Genomic DNA, 22,010 nt, shown 5'->3' with positions numbered 1-22,010 from the left:
GTCCCCTGGGTGGATAAAACTGCAAGTCTACCACCCATCCAGCACAGACTGACGAAAGACTTAGTCCCGGAACTAGGCAGGGAATGATGCTGTGAGTCTATCAGGGAGGATTTAATCTGTGGAGGCACATGTTGTGAGCATTGCAGCTTGGATGGAAAAGTATCCTGGCAGTCGGGAGCCAAGGAATGCCACAAAGTCACTGTAGGCACAGCAGTTTACAGCTCTGCTCCAGGGAAAGGTTTCAACTTCACTTCAAGCTCAAGTGAAACAACTCTGTTCTGGCAGGGGAGGGTTTCCTCGCTGAAGCTGTTAAAGCTCTGCTCAGGTCCAGTGATATCCCTGGGAGTATAACACCTGGGCTCCCTCCGGTAAAAGTGTTACACCGCACAACAAACCTCACTCAAGAGATTTATTGGGGAGGAAGAATCCAGGAGGGTGGCTGCCTCTAGGGTGAGAAGCAGCAGCCAACTGAGCAGGGTACAGAGCTTATATAGGGTTTCTTGATGGGGGGTGGGGGTGGAGCATGACTTGGGATCGGCGAGATTTTATGCTCAGGGACTTCAGGGATTGGTGGAATTCTACAGCCTGATTCTGGGGCAAGCTCAGGGTTTGGTGGGATTTCAAGCCCTGGTCATAGGGTCAAGTCAGGGTCAGGGTGTTTTTCCTTGGCCCTTTTCACCCTACAGCATGGATGTATTAAAACTGTATCAGGAACACCAGACCCAAGAGCTTATTAGATACATCAAAGGCAGGAAAGGGTGTATTCCCTCACCTGGAGGCCATACGATGAACTCCTAACACTAACGTTGTATGATCCCACCTCCACCTGTCATCTGATACCCAGTGTGTGTATCAAGGACTCCCGATTATCCCCTGAGCATCTCTTGAGTTCCAGCTTGGCTCTGTCCCCTGCTGTGGACACAGCCTACTCAACTGCCTGCCACCTGTGCACCCAGCTGATCTGAGTCTCCAGTTTCCTGCTTTCCCCTCACAGCTGGCTGAACTCTGCAGCCTCGCTCTCAACCCCGCCTCAGTAGCAGCAGCAGCACCAGCAGCAACCCCCTCCCAGAACCAGTTCATTATCTCATCCCTCTGCCCACTTCTGAAACCTCTCGAACTCTGCTACAACTCATTCTGTAATCTACGTAGACATATATAGGCATAGGTGCTGTGAGATAGGTGAGTTTATGCTAGTAATTAAGATTGGAATAAAAGACCCTTCATTCACCTTGGCCAGGCTACCAAGGTAGACAGATGATGACAGAAACCGCTCAAGTAGAGCTGGAGAGATGGTTAAGAGTATACTGTTCTTGCAGAGGACCTGAATTCAGCTCCCAGCACCTACATCAGGTGGCTCACAACTGCCTGTAACTCCAGCTCCAGCGGATTTGACACCACTGGCCCCTGTCAGTACCCACACTCACACGCACCGATTCCCACATGGACAACATACCATATACACATAATTTTAAAAAATTAATGAGAAAAAAATTAAAGGAAACTGCTAAACCTTGTGATTTTATTTGCTATTCAGTAAATTCTGCCCTTGTGGAAAGACACAGACATGTCCATATGTGTTTCTGGCATAGTGTATGGTCCATGCTGAGGCTGTGAGAAAATCTCACAGGATTTACCAGAGAGATAACTTACAGGCTAAACGATGATTAAATTGTTTAAAATGTGCTTTTATTAAGTACTCAGATATGTCCAAATTGCTTTTTGCTGGGCAAACTTAAAATGTAAATTTCAAAGATTAATTTTAGGGTTGTCCTATGTAAAAATACTTTTGCATGAATTCTGGGCCTTCATTCAAATAAAATACTATGTATTTTGTCATCATTGAGATAATTCTTCTATTCAGCTAATTGATAACGTATTTGTTTATTTAATTTTGTTGGTTTTGGTGGGTTCTTTTGAGACAGTCTCACTATGTAGCCCTGCCTAGCCTAGAACCTACTCTGTAGAGCCAGCTGGCCTAAACTCACAAACATTTGCCTGCCTCTGCCTTTGGAGTGCTGGGATAAAAGACATGCACCACCATACCAGACCCAACATTTTGTTTAAATAATGTCTTAAGCCGGGCGGTGGTGGCGCACGCCTTTAATCCCAGCACTCGGGAGGCAGAGCCAGGCGGATCTCTGTGAGTTCGAGGCCAGCCTGGGCTACCAAGTGAGTTCCAGGAAAGGCGCAAAGCTACACAGAGAAACCCTGTCTCGAAAAAAAAAATAAAATAAAATAAAAAATAAAAATAATGTCTTAAAATATATGGCTATCTTATCAGAAAAGAGTTACTGGTTCTTTATGGATCTCATTCATAAATAATGTTCTAAATGAACTCAGAAGGAAGCTTGAGGACCATTTTATTGAAGTTTTGAAAGAAAAACAGGGCAAGCATGCTAGAAGTCTTGCTGTCAGGAGGAAGGAGATGGAGAAGAGGAAGAGATATTCCTTGTTGAGTCAGGGTCCAAAAAAGCAAGCAAGCTCAGAGAGAGAGGTCTGCAAAAAGCTGCATGGGTGAGCGTCTCCATGGAGAGTAGGCCACCCTGAGGGTAGACATGTTTAAGTGTCTGATGAAAAAATACAGAGGTTGAGTGCAGGGCAAGCTACTGCTTGTGAGTTAGAACTCATAAAAGTGGGCAAACAGTGTGAGCCTGCGAGAAGGGAGGGACAATATGTAATGTTCTCATATTTGAGACAGAGTAGAATGGCGTGTCACCACCCAGAGCCAGAGGTGGAACTCCGTGTTCTTTTGACCAGTAAGAAGCGGCTTTTTCTCAGTGGACTCAACAAAGCCCTGATCCCTCCACCCTCCTGCATTTCATAAGATTCATATTTTGAATCTTAAGGAGGGACAATTGTGATGAGTCCCTTCTTGACAAGAAAATGGGTGACGGCATCCAAAGCTGGTGCTGAGAAGGGGGTCCATCCTCAGTGGCCTCCACACCTGCTAATGCCTGTCTTGTGTCTACCCAACAACGTCACAAGCATGTCCAAGATAAAAATCACCAAGCTCAAACTAGTATTGTTTATGAAGACAGGGACATTAGCTGCACGGTCTCTGATAAGATAATTCAGTATCTGTGTTTGTAAATATGTCTGTCATATGCTCTCCAACTGATCCATGCAACTCGGTGAGAGTCTTGTTAGCTGTTTTGTTGACGGCAGCCTGTGCCGAAACTGTTTTTGTGTGTTTGAAACTCTGAGGCTGTGGCCTCTCCCTCCTGCTGCGCTCTGTGTTCTTGTTAAGGCATTTATTCACGAACTGTAGGTGAACTCTGGAAGGGAACAATGGACCAACCTGGAAGCAGCTTGCAGTCTCCTCTTACCTTTTCACCTCAGTCTATTTTAAAGAACCGTTTCTGGGAATGAAGACTGCCATGAGGCAGAATTTCAGCAACGGGACATCTTGGTAAAAGAAAAGCAAAGGCTTTCTTGTTAAATCCAGTTGTGAACTGCCCACCTCCATACCATTTTCAGCCCTTGGACTTGTTAAATGGCTTGAAAGGGTTGCTGGGCCCGTGTGTCTTGAGTTTTCATCTCAAGGCGATGATTTAAGATCTTAGTAGAGATTACAAGGTAAAGAGTGAAGGAATTTTGTAAGTTTTCATTTGGCAAAGTACATGAAGATTGTTACTTAGCCAAAAACTTCATCTGTCTATTGTTATAAAATAATACATTTTAACCTTTTGGTCTTTGTAAAAGCCTTAGAGTACATGCAGGTTAAAACTGGATGGGAGAGTTGGAGAGGCAGCCAGTTAAGCAGAGGAAATTCCCCAGCATTCACGTGGTGGCTCACAATCATGTATAACTACAGCTCCAGGTGACATGGGCATGCACACAATGTACTCACATACCTGCAGGCAAAACACTCATAAAATAAATCTTAGAAATAAATTGGCCGGGCAGTGGTGGCACACGTCTTTAATCTCAGCACTGAAGAAGCAGAGGCAGACAGATCTCTGTGAGTTCAAGGCCAGCCTGGTCTACAGAGCAAGTTCCAGCACAGCCAGGGCTACATAAAATCAAAATAAAAGACAATAAAATCGGAGGGGCTGGAGAGATGGCTCAGAGATTAAAAGCACTTGCTTCTCTTCCAGAGGCCCTGAGTTTGGATCCCAGCACCCTGTCGGTGTCATATAATTGTAAGTCCAGCTCCAAAGGATCTGATGCCTCTAGCCTGAGGGCACCTGCATTCGGGTGCTCATTGGTACACACACCTACATGTAATTGAAAGTAATTTTTTTAAAAATCTTATAAATTGAATGTAATTCAGCCTTTCAAGGACTCAAAATATAAGTGAATGGTGCCCAGACTGCATTTAAAAATTAGGTTTTTCTTTTCCAGACACCAATTATTTCATTAACAATGGTGGCTCACGAGGATTGTAGATGTTAGAAACAAAGAGGAACCTCTGTGTCACAAAGGAACACAAAAGTGCAAGCAGCTCAGCAAGGAAATCCCTTTCTCCAGAAAGCGTGGGCTGCGACCCAAAGCAAGCACACAGCCAAAATGGCCTCTCTTATGTCTCCGATGTAGGTGAGGACTGTATCTCACCCTATTCACCCTCGAGAGCTCAGCTTCCTAATCTTACCACGGGCTAATGTTGGTGCAAAGGAGATGAGGGAGATCCAGGACATATGGGTGGGCACTTGTCAAGCTAGCAGCCTTTGCTAGAAGAAACATTTCTCACATAGAGGAAGGTGGCTGCAAGGGTGTTGAGCTCTTAACGTGTAGCAGGTAGATACGGGTGGCTGTTAAAGAAATAGGTTGTGTACTTTGTACAGTATTTGCCTGTCGGAGGCCTGGGGAAAATACAAGACAGTCCACAGCCATAAATAGCTGCCTGTCATCTTCTGACATCTTGAAACTTAAATATCATCTTCTGACATCTTGAAACTTAAATATGTCATTTAATTGATACTGTTGGATCTTTCTGTACTTAGGTGGGGAATTTGACGAGTCTTTACTTACCAAAGATTGAAACCAAGACTGTTAAAAAAAAGTTTTCTGGTAGTTTTTCAGACTGCTTAGAAAATTATTTTAATAAAGCTGGGATTCAAATATCTGTTTAGATCAAAACACTTTAAATGATTACTTTGTAAATAGCTGTTTTAAACTGATTCTAGTCCATTTAGTTCCCTGCATGCCTGGAACTCTAAAAACTGCAGACCTGTGTCAGAACTTAATATATAATTCAAAATCTTACAGATTAAAGACATTTAGTTTAATGCATGCAAAGTAGCATGTTTTCAGTGTGGTTATTAAATGAGTCTTTTGTTTTTGTAACCTGTGATAACCATGCAATAATTAGAATATGTCTTAGTTAGGGTTTCTGTTTCTGTGAGGAGACACCATGACCACAGCAACTCTTATAAAGGAAAACATTTAATTGTGGTGGCTTATAGCTCAGAAGTTCAGTCCATTATCATGGTGGGACATGGCAGCATGCAGGCAGACATGGTGCTGGAGAAGTAGCTGAGTGTCCTACATCTTACAGGCAACAGGAAGTGGTCTGAATAGCACAATGAATGAAGCTTGAGCATATATGAGACCTAAAAGCCCACCTCCACAGTGACACACTTCCTCCAACAAGGGCATACCTGTGGGGCGTTTACCCACCAACCCCACAGTTCCCCAGAGTTTTCTTGAGTGTGAGCAGCAGGAAATATTAGATAGAAGGATTTATATTGTGGAGAATCTTGCAGAGATAAACAGAAAATAAAGGATAGCCTCGAGAGGGCTTGGAACCTTTTCCAATGGGCCCCGACTGTCTCTGCCCCAGGGTATTTATAGAGACGCCAAGAAGTGGAGCAAAAGACCTCCTCCCCTAGCACATCCAAGTGCAGATCATCTCAGACACCTGCACTCAGGCCCGTGGTCCTAATCATCCTCTATGCGGACCTGCAGGGTAAAGCCACGAGGAACCCGAAAACAGGTTCCCACACGTACCTACTCCAATAAAAGCCATATCTCCTAATAGTGCCATTCCCTTTGGGGACATCTTCTTTCAAACCACCACATTCCTCTCCTTGGCCCCCAAAGGCTTGTAGCCATATCATAATGCAAAATGCATCCAGTCCAACTTCAAAAGTCCCCATAGCCTCTGACAGTCTCAAACTTGTTTCAAAGTTCAAAGTTTAAAGTCTTTTTCTGAGATTCATTGAATCTGTAGTCTCCTATAAATCAAAAAAGTGAATCAAATACTTCCAACATATAATGGCACGAAATCTACATTACCATTTCAAAACATAGGGAGGGGAGCATAGTGAGGAAATACTGGACCAAAGCAAGACTGAAAACCAGCTGGGCAAACTCCAAACTCTGCATCTCTGTGTCTGATGTCAAAACACTCTTCGAGGCCAGGCAGAGGTTGCACATGCATTTAATCCCAGCACTCGGGTGTGGTGGTATCGTGTTCCCCAAAACGTTGTGTACCCTAATAAACTTATCTGGGGTCAGAGAACAGAAAAGCCACTAGATACTTAGGATAGGCAGTGGTAGCACACGCCTTTAATCCTAGCATTCCAGAGGCAGAAATCCATCTGTTCAAGGATGCAGCCAAGCATAGTGACTCACGCCTTTAATCCCAGGGAGTGATGGTAGAAGGCAGAAAGGTATATAAGGCGTGAGGACCAGAAACTAGAAGCATTTGGCTGGTTAAACATTTGGCTGGTTAAGCATTCAGGCTTTTGAGCAGCACAGTTCAGTGAGAGCCATTGGGATGAGGACACAGAGGCTTCCAGTCTGAGGAAACAAGATCAGCTGAGAAGTTAGCCAGGTGAGGTTAGCTGTGGCTTGTTCTGTCTCTCTGATCTTCCAGTGTTCACCGCAATAACTGGCTTCAGGTTTGTTTTTATTAATAAGAACTTTTAAGATTCCTGCTACACTCAGGAGGCAGAGCCAAGTGGATCTCTGTGAGTTTGAGTTCATCCTGGTATACAAAGCAAGATCCAGGAAAGGCACCAAAACTACACGGAGAAACCCCGTCTCAAAAAACAACAACAAAAAACACTCTTCAGATCTCCAACTCTGTTCCACTTTGTTGACAGCAACACACTTCTTTCTTTTGGGCTGGTTCCACTCTCTAAGCAACTCTCCTCAGCTGGTGTCCCACAACTCTGGCATCTCTAACATCTTGGGGTCTCCAAGGCAATCCAGGCTTCAGCTTCATAGCTTCACACAATGGCCTCTCTGGGCCTGCATTCAGAGACACTCCTGCCACATACCAGGCCTCAGCAGCTTTCCTTAGTCATGGAGGAAGATTCCATAATGCCTTTCTTCTACCCTTGACTCGAAAGCCAGAACCACATGGCCAAAGCTGCCAGGTTCTATTGCTTGCTGGGGCTAGAACATGGCTCCCTTGTTCAATTACATCTTCACTAGCTTTCTGATTTCCATGGTTTCCTTCACTGCCTAAGCTTGGCTGTTTTGGAACTTGCTCTGTAGACTAGGCTGGCCTCAGATATCTTCCAGCCTCTGCCTTTCAAGTGCTGGGATTAAAGGCCTGCATTACCACACCTAGCTCTAAGCTTTTCTTTAATTCCCTTTCACAAGTTGGAAACCTAGCTGGGTTGGATCTTGCCCTGAGGTCACCACTCCCTTTATTCCATTTCTTAATCTGTTTATCTCCTTGAATACAGGATTTAGCTATTCCACTTGTTGCACTACTTCTCAATCTGTACTTTTTGTATTTTTATTTGCTCAGTTTGCTCCTTTTCATTCAAAATCTTCATCAGAGTTAACACTAACTATCACATGACAGAGTTTACACTAGGCTGTTTTGAAATTTCCTCTGCCAGTGGAATTAATCCAAAACTCCTTACTTTAGCCTTAGGCAGACTTTTCAGACAAGGGCAAAAAGTATCCACATTCTTCACCAAAATATCATAAGACAGGTCTCTAGGCCACATACTAACATTTTTTTCCTCTGATACCTCTTGATCCCGACAGTTCAAATCACTCTCAGCACCACTGTCTTCCATGCTCCTACTAGTATGACCCATTAAGAAGTGCTTAAAGCATTTCACTGATTTCCTAACTCAAAATACCAAAGTCCAGATTTCCTCCAAAAAGAACATGGTCAGGCCTATCATAGCAATACCCCAGTCCCTGGTACAAACTTCTGTCTTAGGCTTTCTATTGCTACGAAGAGAAACCATGACCATGACAACTCTTATAAAAGAAAAATACTCAGTTGGGGTGGCTTACACTTTCAGAGGTAATAGGTTTTCTGTATCCCAATAGAAGGTTTCTCTGCCAACCCAGTAAGCCAGATCAAGCCAAATTAAAAAGTAACAGACCAGGTTTATTCTGAGCAAAGCAGCTTCCAGGCGACCCCTCCAGCCCCTAGAGATCATGGAGGGAGAAAGGGCAGGAAAAATCACATGGCCAATCTAAAGGGGGGAATGAGAAAAGGAGGAGAAGATGCCAGGAGACAGCCACCCAGCCACCCAACCAGACACAGAATAAGAAGAGAAGAAAAGATATACAGAAATAAAAGCCCAGAAGCAAATGGTAGACAGGATAATTTAAGAAAAGCTGGCTAGCAACAAGCCAAGCTGAGGCTGGGCATTTATAAGAAAGAATAAACCTCCATGTACTTATTTGGGAGCTGGGTGGTAGGCCCCCAAAGAGTACTGGGTAAAAACAACCAACAGCATACTCTGATAGTTTTCTTTAGGCAAAGATAGTCAGACACACTTGGACACTGTGCAAGCCAAGCACATTGGCCATACATGACCCAAGGAATATATCTGTAAAGAAGTACTTATATTTCAAACTGTTTTCCTCTATTTGACCTTGTCTGTAACTAGTTAAGATTCTCTAAAAAGAAACCTGAACTAGGGATCGAAGAGATGGCTTATCACTTAAGAGCACTGGCTGCTCTTCCAGAGGGCCTGGGATCTATTCCCAATACCCACAAACCTCCATATCTTCTGACCTCTGTGGTACCAGACACACATGTGGTGTACAGACATGCACAGGGGCAAAACAACTGTCTTAGTCATTGTTCTATTGCTGTGAAGAGACACCATGACCAAGGCACCTCTTATAAAAAGAAAGCATTTAACTGGGGACTGGCTTACTATTTTAGAGGGTTAATCCGTGATTATCATGGTGCAAAGCAGATAGACATAGCACTGGCCCAGCAGCTGAGAGCTTCACACCCTGATCCACAGGGCTAGTCGGGCTTTTGAAACCTCAAGGCCCTCCCTCCTCTTGCGTGAATCCTAATTGGTCTTAATAAAAACCTGGAACCAGATCCTAGGAATGCCCTGTTTACAGGTCCCTTTTTAGGTGACCTTGTTTACCACAACTGAAACACCTAACATTTCAATTTTTCTTCAAAGCTCTGGAAATCACCTCTCCTATCCAAGCATCATCAAGATCATGAGATTCAATATTGTTTGTATCTCGGATCCATTCCTCCAAAGGTGCTGATCATGTCTTTAAAGGCCTAATTACCCTGTTGCATTGTGTATTAGCATTTTCAAAAGCCAGAGATTTGATTATTATCTGTCTAGCTTCTGAGTTTGGTATCATTCTTTTTACTGCTGGAGTCAATCTTTGTAAGAAATCAGTGAAGATTTCTTTTGGGCCCTGTATAACTTTAGTAAATGATTCAATTTTCTTTCCTGCTTCTTCAATTCTGTCCCAAGCATTCAAGGCTGCTGGGTGGCATAAAGCCAGGGTTTGGTCATCATATAAAGATTGTCTTTATATATCAGCATAATCACCTCCAAGAAGTTGATCTTGGGAAATTTCCATACCTCTAGCTCTACTTCATTGTTCAATGATCTTAGCCTCATCTTTCCACCAGGTCTTCCATTGTAATTGGGGTCCAGCCTCCAAGACTGCTGTAACCAAATCTCTCCAGTCTTAAGGGATAATTCTATTACAAGTTGATCATGAGTTTAACATCTGCTTCACAAAAGGTGAGTGCATGCCATATGGGACTATTGTTTCCTTGAATCTCCTCAAATCTAACATTTGCACAGGAGTCCATTTACCTCTTACACAGTCTGGGGGATATGTATCATTTGGCAGTTCCTATAAGGTTACTGGATAGATTAAGGTTGGCTGTTTGAAAGCCTTAGGCTGTTTCTCTGTAACCTTACAATGCACTGTTGAGATTGGTTTGTAGTGGGTAGCTGTTCCAGCTTTGACCTGGAAGTACTACCCCCAGTGAGGCTTCTGGTAATTGTCACACTTACCTATGGCCTGCCCCTGAGGCAGGGCTGTGACAGGAGCCCTTAAGACTGGAGATTCAGATGTGCTGGCTCTCTTGGTTCCTGGAGATCCTGGATGCTGGATGTAGACCAAGCAGAATTCTCCAGAGAACACTGCTGGACTGCACGTCACCTCTCCTGGATCCTGTAACCTATCCTTTTACTTGTTGTAAGTTATCCCACAAAATAAACCTCCCTTTTAACTATGTGGAGTTGCCTTAATAAATCCTCCAATATTGGTTCTCCTTTAAATTCCTCTGTCTGGATCTGAATATCTCTATGATCTGTTTTAATAAGTTTTCCTAAGACTTGTACTTGGCACTCATATCAACCAACTTTTTTAATGATAAAACAGAATGGTCAAACAAATAATATTTATAATTGATATTACATGAATCCCATCAACATTAACTATCCTCTCATTTAATTGTTCCATTTTCAGACCGTCTAATTTATTGTCAAAAAGAGACAAAATTCCCTCCATTATATTATATTAATGTTTCCTATTTTTTAATGTGGGAAAAAACTCTCTTTTAACTAATTCCTCCCTTCAAGAAATCCCAATTAATTCACCAAATCTGCTGACAATGACAATTCAGATGACAGTGGGTCAGCAGCCCAAGAGAGGGTCCAAAGAAAGCCTCAACCCACTGCGAGAGGGAAGAAGCAAAAGATCCAGCCATCTGCACGGAGGAACATGTGAAAGCGGCAAACTCCTGTGGCTTTTGGAGCCCAAAAGCCTGTGGAGTCTGCTGCAGAGAGGCTGCAATAGAAACTTAGCCGGCAGGGTGGGGACTCCGGCTCAGGCGGGGCTCTGGCCTGTGCTGATGGTTGCAAAGCCGCAGGCAAAGGGCTTTTTCATGATCTCGCGCCCCACATTGGGTGCCAGATGTTGAGCAAATCCTAATTGGCCTTAATAAAAACCCAGAACCAGATATCAGGGTGAAAGCTGAAAGATCAGAGAAGCAGAGCAAGCCATAGCTACCACCTTTTACCTCACCAACTCCTCAACCTTAAAGAGACTGACTTCCTGTCTCCTCCCACCTTATATTCCTTTCTCTGCCCAGCCATATCACTTCCTGTCTCAACCTTCTTAATGCTGTGATTAAAGGTGTGTGATCCCAAGTACTGGAATTAAAGGTGTGTGCCACCACTGCCTGGCTCTGTTTCTCTTTGAGACTGGATTAATCTCATGTAGCCCAGTGTGGCCTTGAACTCACAGAAATCCAGACTGATCTCTGCCTCTGCCTCCCGAGTGCTAGGATTAAAGGTGTGTGCCACCACCGCCTGATCTCTATGGCTAACTCTGTGGCTAGCTCTCTGCTTTGATCTTCAGGCAAGCTTTATTTCCTAGAAACCAAACAGTATATCACCATACCACCACCAACCCCAGTGACACACTTCTTCCAACAAGGCCACACCTCCTAATGCTTCCTTGTCAAACAGTTCCACTCCCTGGTGACTAAGCATTCAAATATACAACTCTACGGGAGTCTTTCTCATTCAAACCACCACACCTTATCTCAAATACATAAACTTTGAAACTGCCATAAAAAGTTAATTGGCACTTAACTACTTGACATGTGTCAGTCCCCTCTCCCTCAGTGTGTGAACAAGTTGGACCAACTGGGATAGATCTGATCCTATCGAAAAGAAACAGTGGAGCTCAAACCACCTGATTGGTAACCAGTGGTGTCTTCAGTGAATAGTGTTCAGAGACAAGGGGGTGTGGGGCTGTCAGACTCAAAAGTCACAGTGGGCTTAGCAGTGCTTGCCTGTAATCCCAGCGCTTGGGAGGCTGAGGCAGGAGAATTGTTTGAGGCTCTCCTGGGCTTTATTACGAGATACTGTTTCCCACCGACAGCAGGATGGAGTAGCTTGTGCCAGCCTGGTTACCTGTTAACTACCTGAACGTGTTGTAACATTGGTTCTTATATTCCTGTTGTGGTGTTTACTTTAGACACAGACATGTGTCACCTCAGATGTTAAAGAGTGGGGAAATGTAACATTTGACATTGCAACATGACATCGTCATCTACAAGTGTATTAGGCCATTTCCGTCTGTAGCTGTCCTGTTTGGACTCACCTGCCAGAGCTCAACACAGCGCAGGCGCACAAGCACTGGGAGACTTATGAAGAAGTCCTTGTGTCTGCCATGTTGGTGTTAGATCGCAGACCTGTCCCATTAAGACTCTGGTCACTCTAAGCAGCTAGCTTAGAGATCAGGCCACGCCTCCTGCCCTTCTCTCTCTAAGAGAGTTTAAAAGCCACCCTGTGCCGGATGAACAGCCCCTGACTATGGTATCTGGTTCCCTCATGCTCTCTGCGACGCAGGCTGTGTAAAATGAAGTCAGCGATGGTCCGCTGAACTTAAAGTCATATTTTCTTTGGGAAATTTTCTGAAGGTCCTCTTGCCCCTTCAGCCCTGCTCCCTCTCACACTGTTCATGGCGAAGGCTATCTTTCTTATACTTTAGCTATCCTTCCTCTCTAGGTTTTAGGAGGGTTTTTTGTTTGTTTGTCTGTTTGCTTATTTTTGTTTGCATCGGGGTCTAGCTGGCCTGGAACTCTGCTCCCTATGCAGATGATGCTGGCCTCCAACTCACAGAGATGAAACTGCTTCCGCATTACCCTGCCCCCACCCCGCGAGTGCTGGGATTAAGCGCAAGTGCCGCTATGCCTAGCTAGCGCTCTCTAGGTTTTACAGAGAAGCCTATTTTTCTCTTTAAGGCCCACCCCACTGCTTCTGATATAATGTACTGTCTCCCAAGGACCCAAGTCCTCTGTAAGAGCAGCAATTTATATATTATACATATAATTTATGTGTATGTGCACTTCATGTGTGCGACCCCTAAGGAATCATACAAAATTAGCAACAAGCTAATGTGAAGGAACGGTTATCACGCATCTCTGTGGGAATCCAGAAAATAAAGGGCTTTCTGAAGTAACACTGAAGAAACCCTGCCGTTTGGTGGTGCACGCCTTTAATCCAGCACTCGTGAGGCAGAGCCAGGTGGATCTCTGTGAGTTCGAGGCCAGCCTGGTCTACAGAGCGAGATCCAGGACAGGCACCAAACTACACAAAGAAACCCTGTCTGGGGGGGGGGAGTCCAATCCTCCCTCAGAGTCTGTGGGAGGCTCACTCAGGACCCTGAGAGTATCCCCCAATCTGGAGGGGCCCAGGGCCTTGCTGTGTCCAAGATGGCATAGTACTTGCCTATTTACGTCCTCCTGTGAGCTCTAGACAACTGTGTGGTTTGAAGAAGAATGGCCCTTGTTGGAGGAAGTTTCCTGTCCTGACTGCCAGCTCCAAAATAACCACAAAGAGGCTTAATATTAATTAAGTGCTCAGCTGATAGCTCAGGCTTATTACTAGCTAACTCTTACATTTAAGTTAACCCATATTTCTTATTCATGGTCTACCAGGTGGCAGTACCTTTATTAGCATGACACATTCAGCTTCTGCTCCCTCTGTAGCAGGAATCTTAGAGAGTCTTATTAATAAAATCAAACCCAGGGCCAGTTATTGGGGTGAAATGCTAGAAGATCAGAGAGACAGAACAAGCCACAGCTAACCTCACCTGGCGAATTTCTCAGCTGATCTTGTTTCCTCAGACTGGAAGCTTCTGTGTCCTCATCCCAATGGCTCTCAGCTGAACTGTGCTGCTCAAAACCTAAAAGCTTAACCAGCCAAATGCTTCTAGTTTCTGGTCTTCACACCTTATATATCTTTCTGCTTTCTACCACCACTCCCTGAGATTAAAGGCTTGCTTTCTGAGATTAAAGGCGTGAGTCACCATGCCTGGCTGTTTCCAATGTGGCCTTGAACTCACAGAGATCCAGAGGGATTTCTACCTCTGAAATGCTAGGATTAAAGGTGTGAGTGCCACCATTTTCTAGCCTAAGTATCTAGTGGCTTTTCTGTTCTCTGACCCCAGATAAGTTTGTTAGGGTACACAATGTTTTGGGGAACACAATACCACCACATCCCTCTGCATCTGGCTGGCAACTCTCTGACTCCACCCATCTTCATCTCATCATCCTTAGTTTGGTTGCCCCACCTATACTCCCTGCCTGGCTACTGGCCAATCAGCATTTTATTAGACCAATGGAAGAAGAGAATTGACTCCCTCCTCAAGATTGTCCTCTGACCTCCACTTGTGTAGTGTGGCACACATGCACACACACACACATACACACACACACACACACACCTATGTTATATACAGATATAATTATTTTCCAAATATTTTTAGTCTAAGGTTGATTGAATCTGTGACTGTGAACCCACCGGTATGCAACTGTATTTTGATTTTTTTTTTTTTTTTGGTTTTTCGAGACAGGGTTTCTCTGTGTAGCTTTGCGCCTTTCCTGGAACTCACTTGGTAGCCCAGACTGGCCTCGAACTCACAGAGATCCGCCTGGCTCTGCCTCCCGAGTGCTGGGATTAAAGGCGTGCGCCACCACCGCCCGGCTGTATTTTGATTTTTTTAGGCATTCCCATGTCTTCATCTAAGATACAAAATTATATCTACATTTCTAGGTTGAAAAAAAATAACCACGCACACAAAACGCCTCAAAATAGTCTTTTTGGGGGGCTGGAGATGGCTCAATGGTTGGAGCACTTGTTGCTCTTGCAAAGGAACCAGGTTCGAGTCCTAACACCCATAAGGTGGCTCATAGCCATTGGTAACTCCCATTCCAGGGGATCCAGCAGACATGCATGTGGCACACATACATGCATACAGGCAAAACATCCATACACATAAAAGTAAAATAAATAAATCTCGAAAACAAACAAGGACAAGAAACAGCTGTGCTCTGTTTACTCAAAAGAGCCGGGCCTGGTGACTCACACCTTTAATCCCAGCACCCAGAATGCAGAAGCAGATGGATCTCTGTGAGTTTGAGGCCAGCTTGGTATACACCAAGTGAGTTCCAGGATAGTCATGGCTGTTATACAGATAAAACTCTGTCTTAAAAAACAAACAGGGGGCTGGAGAGATGGCTCAGTGGTTGAGAGCACTGGCTGTTCTTCCAGAAGACCCAGGTTCAATTCCTAGCACCCACATGGCAGCTCACAACTGTCTGCAACTCCATTTCCAGAGAATCCAACACCCTCACACAGACACACAATGCAAGCAAAGCACCAATGCACATAAAAAATAAAAAAGGGTGGCTGGGCGGTGGTGGTACACACCTTTAATCCCAGCAGTCGAGATCCAGGACAGCTAGGACTGTACAGAGAAACCCTGTCTTGAAACAAACAAAAAACAACCAAAAAAAAAAAAAAAAGGAATCATTAAAAAGAGAGAGAGCGAGAGCATGTGACATGGGGGATATGGCTTAGTTAGTGGAGTGCCAGCTCAAAGGCTGGAGGCCCTGGGGTGACAGCACAAGCCTGTAATCCCAGCTGCAGAGGTGTAAGCAAAGACCAGAGTTCTAGGTCCTCCTTGGATCCAGCCAGTTCTTGGCCATCTTGGGATACAGGAGGCTGTGCCTCAGAGCCACAAGAACCAAGGGTCCAACACAGATACGAAAAGTGTTTATTCTCAGGATAGTACAGTTCTCGTGGAGTCTATCAAACAAACTCCAAATTACATCTCCCAAGGATATCAAGTCTCTGTCATAGAATAATACATACTCCGTGCACGGAAGACCCAGTCTTTGATTTCTGTCTTTTCTTCTACCTTCCTATTGGAAGTTCCTCTCAGAAGGGATGAATCGGGTGCTGTCCATCTTTATAAAGTTCTTAGCATATGCTGGGATATCTGTTTCTTCACAGAGTTTTCCATTTCCCCCATGTGGCACTTTTATTAACTGGCTTATAATAGAGGCGAGTCAGTTTGCTGGGGACAGGAAGACGTTAAAAAACACAGCAAATAAGAGACAAACTACATATGCAGCAATTGCAATCCAGAACCTGGGGTCTTTGAGCAGCGTCTTGTCAAAGCAGCTGAACACAGTGTAACCTATGGACATCCCAGCAAACCCGCCTGCGATGTGAGCAGCAAAGGACACCTTTAGAGAAAGGGGAAAAAATAGAAATGGGTGGGGGAAATGCTAATTCTGTGCTTCAGCTGTGGATCTTCTACTCAAGTGCAAATATCATAGTTGGAAAGTCTGGGTCTCTGGGCTAAGACAAAACCCTTTGTTCTCCCAGAGAAGGTGATGTAAAGCACCTAAAGCTGGGCATGGTGGCACATTCCTTGAATCTCAACACTCAGGAGGCAGAGGCAGGTGGATCTCTGTGAGTTCAAAGCCAGCCTGGTCTACAGAGTGAGTTCCAGGACAGTCAGGGATACACAGAGAAACCCTATCTCCAAAAAAACAAAAGTCTTTTTCTTTTTTGTTTATGTAACTTATTATCATTATTGTGTATGTGTATTATGATGGGTACATATGCCACAGAGCACATGTGGAGGACAGTGAGGTTGAGTCTCTCTTTCCACAGCTTTCAGGGACTGAACATAGGTTGTCAGGCTTGCATAGGAGGCGAGGTACACCTGAGCCAGCTCACCAGCTCGCCAGCCCAATTCTTCCCTCCTCTCTCTTCCTCTCTCTCTCTCTCCTTTCTCTCTCTCTCTTTCTTTCTCTCTCTCTCTCTCTCTATCTCTCTCTCTCTCTCTCTCTCTATCTCTATCTCTATCTATCTATCTATCTCTATCTATCTCTATCTCTGTGCTTTCTTTCTTTCTCTCTCTCTTTCTCTCTCTCTCTTTTCTTTCTTTCTTTCTTTCTTTCTTCCTTTCTTTCTTTTTCTCTTTGAGACAAGGTCTTGCTATATAACCCTGGCTGGACTGGAACTCAAAGAAATTCTCCTGCCTCAGTCTCCTGAGGGTTAGGATTATAGGTGTATACCACCAACCCTAAGAAAACATGTCATTTCACCCACTCTCTAGCACACAAGACAGAACAACAGTTCCTTTGTATTTCTCTTGATCAGCTTTGCTTTTGGGAGTCTCTGTATAGAAAGCCAAGAGAGCAGAGTGGGAACGGCCATGAGGTATCTCTGTTGTCATAAACTGTTGAAATGAGACACAGAATTAAATAACATTAAATAGCAATAGAAACGAACCACCACATTCAAAGACTAACCACTGAAAATTACTTTTGTCAGCTTTATAGTATGCTTGGACACAAAATTTCATTGTTATATTGATCCATTATTATTATTATTATCATCATCATCATCATCATCATCATCATCATCATCATTATTTAGACAGAGCCCCATATATCTCATGCTGGCCTTGAACTAGCGATGTAGTTGAGGCTGATCTTGACTCATGATCCTCCTGCCTCTACCACACAAGTGCTGAGATTACAGGCATGCATTGCCACAGCCAGTTTTCCAATCTGCTTTGAATTCTCTGAGGGCAGAGGAAGCCCTTGTTGCTTCTTTTTGAGTGGCCACCAGCACGGCAGAAAAAACAACACGAGCCAAGTGGCCCACAGTCTGAACTCTGGTTTCCTCGGGAACTTTTCCCTTTTGTTTTTGGTTGTGCATATATGTGTATTTGAGACGTGTGTGCATGTGTGTTTACATGTCTGTGGGTACATGTGTATATGCAAGCTGCCCTCAATTCTCCATTTATCCACTTTAAATATTGAGGTAGGTCTCTCTCCATTTTTTTTTTAAAAGGATCTCTCTATTTAGTCCTGGAACTCACTAGGTAGACCAGGCCTCGAACTCACAAAGATCATCCTGCCTCTGCCTCCCAATGCTGAAATAAAAGGCATGCACTACTGAAGAGTTTACCTATTTATTCTTTATTAATGAAAAATCAGGAGTCAGATATTGGGGTAAGATGGAGACATGGCTCAGTGGTTAAGAGCACTGACTGCTCTTCCAAAGGACCCGGGTTCAATTCCCAGCACCTACATGGCAGCTCACAACTGTCTGTAATTACAGTTCCGGGGGACTCGACATGGCAAAAATACCAATGCACATAAAATAAAAAAAATTAATTAATAAAAAAAAAGAGAACCTGAAAGACTAGAGAAGCAGGGAGCAGCCACCAGTGACCTCCTGCATCTTCTGTTCCTCCATCCAAAAGGGCTGAGAGCCTCTCTCAGTCACACCTTATTACTTCCTGTCTCCTATCTGTCCTCAGTCCTCCAAAATCTCTATAGTTAATTTTGGTCAGCTAGTGGCTAGCTCCACTCTCTGACTCCAAGCAAGCTTTATTTTAGAATATGATCAAAATATCATACAACACACTGCCATGCCCAGGGAAGTAAGGTTTCTTACTTGAGCCTTAAGCTCAATGACTGCAGCAGTCTAGCTAGGCAGCTTGCCTCGGGAAATCCCAGTTTCCACTTACCAAGGGCTGGGAATATAGGCCGGCAACCATGGCCTGTCTGACATTTGTGTGAGTGCCGGGATTTGAACTCCAGTCCTCCCACAGGTTCATCAAGCTCTTTATCCATTGAGGCATCTCCTCACATCTGCCTTGGGAATTTTTTTTTAACTTCCAATGGATATTTGATTGCTTTAAATTGGAGTTGTAACCTCTATTTGATATCCCTTTTTTCATGTTTGGTTGTTTCATTTTGCTGTCATTAGCCCAGGCTGCCCAGAACTTGCTGTGTAGCTGAAGGGTAGCCTTGAACACCTGATCCTCCTGCCTCAGTTTCCTGAGTGCTGAGATTACATGATAACTCTTTTTTTTTTTTTAAGATTTATTTATTTATTATGTATACAGTGCTCTGTCTGCATGGCCAGAAGAGGGCATCAGATCTCGTTACAGATGGTTATGAACCACCATGTGATTGCTGGGAATTGAACTCAGAACCTCTGGAAGAACAGCCAGTGCTCTTAACCTCTGAGCCATCTCTCCAGCCCCCTTTTTTTAAAAAATCATACTATGCTTTGTGCCTTTTCTTTCTTTCTTTCTTTCTTTCTTTCTTTTTTTAATTTTTTTTTTAATTTTTTTTTTTTTTTCTGGAGCTGAGGACCGAACCCAGGGCCTTGCGCTTGCTAGGCAAGTGCTCTACCACTGAGCTAAATCCCCAACCCACATGACAACTCTTTTTGATGGGAAAATAAGTTTTCCTTAAAACAAAACAAAACAAACACAAAAGGAAGAAATTGAGGCTGGAGAGATGTCTCAGCAGGTAAAAAAGTTCTTGTCTCAAAAGCCTGATGACCTCAGTCTGAATCCTGGGATCCATGTGGGAAAGCTGGATACAGCAGTGAATATTCTAAGAAAGCTGGGCTGGGTGGTGGTGGCGCACACCTCTAGTCCCAGCACTCAGGAGGCAGAGGCAGGTGCATCTCCAGGCCTGCCTGGTCTACAGATCAAGTTCCAGGATGGCCAGGGTTATACAAAGAGACCTTGTCTCTAAAACATACACACACACACACACACACACACACACACACACACACACACACACAAAGAAAAGAAAGCTGGATACAGCAGCGCATATCTGAAATCCCAGAATTCCTATGGTGTGATTGGAGACAGAGATAGGATGAAAGGCAAGAACCAGTTCTGAAAGTTGTCCTCTTACCTCCACATACCCAACATGAACTTATGTGTGCATGTGCATGTACTGCACACACACACACACACACACACACACACACACACACACACACTCAAGCACACAGGAAGGAAGGAAGGAAAAGAAGTAAACTCACCGGAGACCCGTTTGCAGGGACAAAGAACCTCCTGTAGAGAGCAAATCCCATATCTGAGGCAACTAGAAGAGAAGACACCCCGATGAAGCCCAGGATCTCCACATCGGGCAGGAAGTTCCCCTCAACGATGTCTTGTTTACTCTGTCACTGTGCCAGCTGCGATTCTTAGAGCCTCCCTTCACTAATTCATTCATTCTCATAACAGCCCAATGAAGCGGACGTTATCAGTCACCCATTTATGGATTTATTAATCAAAGAAGTAGTTATTGACTATCTTCCACCTGACGGCATTATTCTCACGGTAGACACAAAGAGCAGACCCGATGGCCCTGACCTATGGACGGAGGAGAGAAGTGTGCACTGCCAGGTATATATATTGGCTCACGTCTATAATCCCAGCACTTGGAGGCAGAGGCTGGCAGATTTCTGTCAGTTCGAGGCCAGCCTGGTCTACATACCAAGTTCCAGGCCAGCCAAGTCTACAGAGTGAGACTCTATTTCAAAAACCAGTCAGGCAAACAATCAAAAGACAGCAGTGTGCCATGTTATACAGAGCACTACAGAGAAAATAAAGACGAAGAAGAATTGGGGGTGTCAGGAATAGGCTGAACTTTAAAATATTATTTTTAATTAATTTAGTGTGTAAGTGTGGATGTGGACGTGTGGGTGTGTGCCCATGTGCCACAGGGCTTGTATGGAGGTCAGAGGACATCTTGCAAAAAATCAGCTCCCTGCTTCCACTACAAGGGTCCTGGGAATTGAACTCAGGATGTCAGGCTTGGCGGCAGGCGCTTTTACACACTGAGCCAAACGTTTCATCAGCCAGGTTGTCATTTTTTTAATAGAAGGGTCAGGGAAGCTCTCCAAGAATCCTTCACTGGACGGAGCAAGTCATGCTGTTGTGTGAAGCAGGAGTCTTCCAGACAGAGTAAAGAACAAACATGAATCCTTGAGGCAGAAATGTCCCCCAAATCAGCAATATCACAATCATCTGGGAACTCCTGTTTTCTTTTGCTCAGGATGGGGTTTCACTATATAGCCCAGGCTAGTCTTGAATTTACTGTCTAGCCCAAGTGGATCCGAACTTGCAGGAATCCTCCTGCTTTGACCTCCAGAGTGCCGAGATTACAGGCAGGAACCACGACACTTGGCACCAGGAACTTATTATTAAAGATGAAATTATCTGGCTCACCCTAGACAGGTGAATGAGGAACTAAAGCTGAGAGTCAGCCTCCTGTGTTCCATGTGATTCTGGACTTGAATTAAGGAGGAAGAGGTGGGTGACGGGATCAGGGAAGGAGCTAGGGAGAGATACTCAGGGCTCTTATGAGCCAGGGACTTTGACTGACATCTTCATGACAGAAGACTTTGAGGGGATTGAGTACAAGTGACATGAGTCTGATGAGATTTCTTGCCTTCATAGTGCTGGGGAAGGATCATTCTGGCTGTTAAATGGGAAATGGGAAGCAGAAACAGGAGCAGAGAGACCATAGAGGATTGCCTTAGCAATAATCCCAGTGAGGATAAGGGCGGCATTTTATGTACAAAGAATCCAAGACACAGACTATTGTGAGAGGCACAGAGCACATCCAGAGCTTTCCTGGGCACATCATGGAGGCATCTCTACTATCGGACAGTTCTCCCCAACATTAGACTATCAATCGTCCTTCATGGTAGGGCAGGGCACCCCGAGGAGCCCTTCTGAAGACTGAAGAGTAGATTGAGGGTGTAAAGCATTCACAAAGCTCACTTACCTATCAGGATGATGATGAGTAGTCTGACGATTCCAAAGGCAGGAATCATTTCTCGAAAATTCTGAGAAAGCGATAAGAAGACTATAAGCTATAAGCAAACGGCATCTCAACCTGACTCCCTCTTCGTTTGCGTTTCATTTAAAGCAATGTTTATTGGTTTTGTTTTTGTTTTCAAGACAGGGTTTCTCTATGTAGCCCTGGCTGTCCTGGAACTTGCTCTGTAGACCAAGCTGCCTTCAAACCCATAGAGATCTGCCTGTCTCTGCCTCCTAAGTGCTGGGATTAAAGACGTGCACCACCACATCCAGCTTAAAGCAATGTTTATGCGTCAAATACTTGCAAGGCAAACCACAGATGCAAGAGCCAGTTTTCAAATGCA

The 22,010-nt window shown here is 44.3% G+C and overlaps 1 protein-coding gene across 3 annotated transcripts in view; it reads right to left on the bottom strand.

The window, feature by feature from the left end:
• Positions 1-15,757: 15,757 nt before the first annotated feature.
• Positions 15,758-22,010, bottom strand: part of Rhbdl2 (rhomboid like 2) — a 66,131-nt gene continuing 59,878 nt past the window's right edge. For all 3 annotated transcript variants that reach the window (XM_059254924.1, XM_059254925.1, XM_059254926.1), the window contains 3 exons: positions 21,632-21,692; positions 19,878-19,939; positions 15,758-16,249 (listed from right to left, as the gene is read on the bottom strand). In XM_059254924.1, coding sequence (XP_059110907.1) covers positions 16,070-16,249; positions 19,878-19,939; positions 21,632-21,692 — 303 coding nt within the window. In that variant the 3' untranslated portion in view covers positions 15,758-16,069. The remainder of the gene's footprint in view (positions 16,250-19,877; positions 19,940-21,631; positions 21,693-22,010) is intronic.

The sequence above is a fragment of the Peromyscus eremicus genome, chromosome 2 (genome assembly GCF_949786415.1).
Source record: "Peromyscus eremicus chromosome 2, PerEre_H2_v1, whole genome shotgun sequence".
Lineage (NCBI taxonomy): Eukaryota > Metazoa > Chordata > Mammalia > Rodentia > Cricetidae > Peromyscus > Peromyscus eremicus.
The sequence above is the reverse complement of the archived record's forward strand: the minus strand, read 5'-3'. Positions and strand labels throughout refer to the sequence as shown.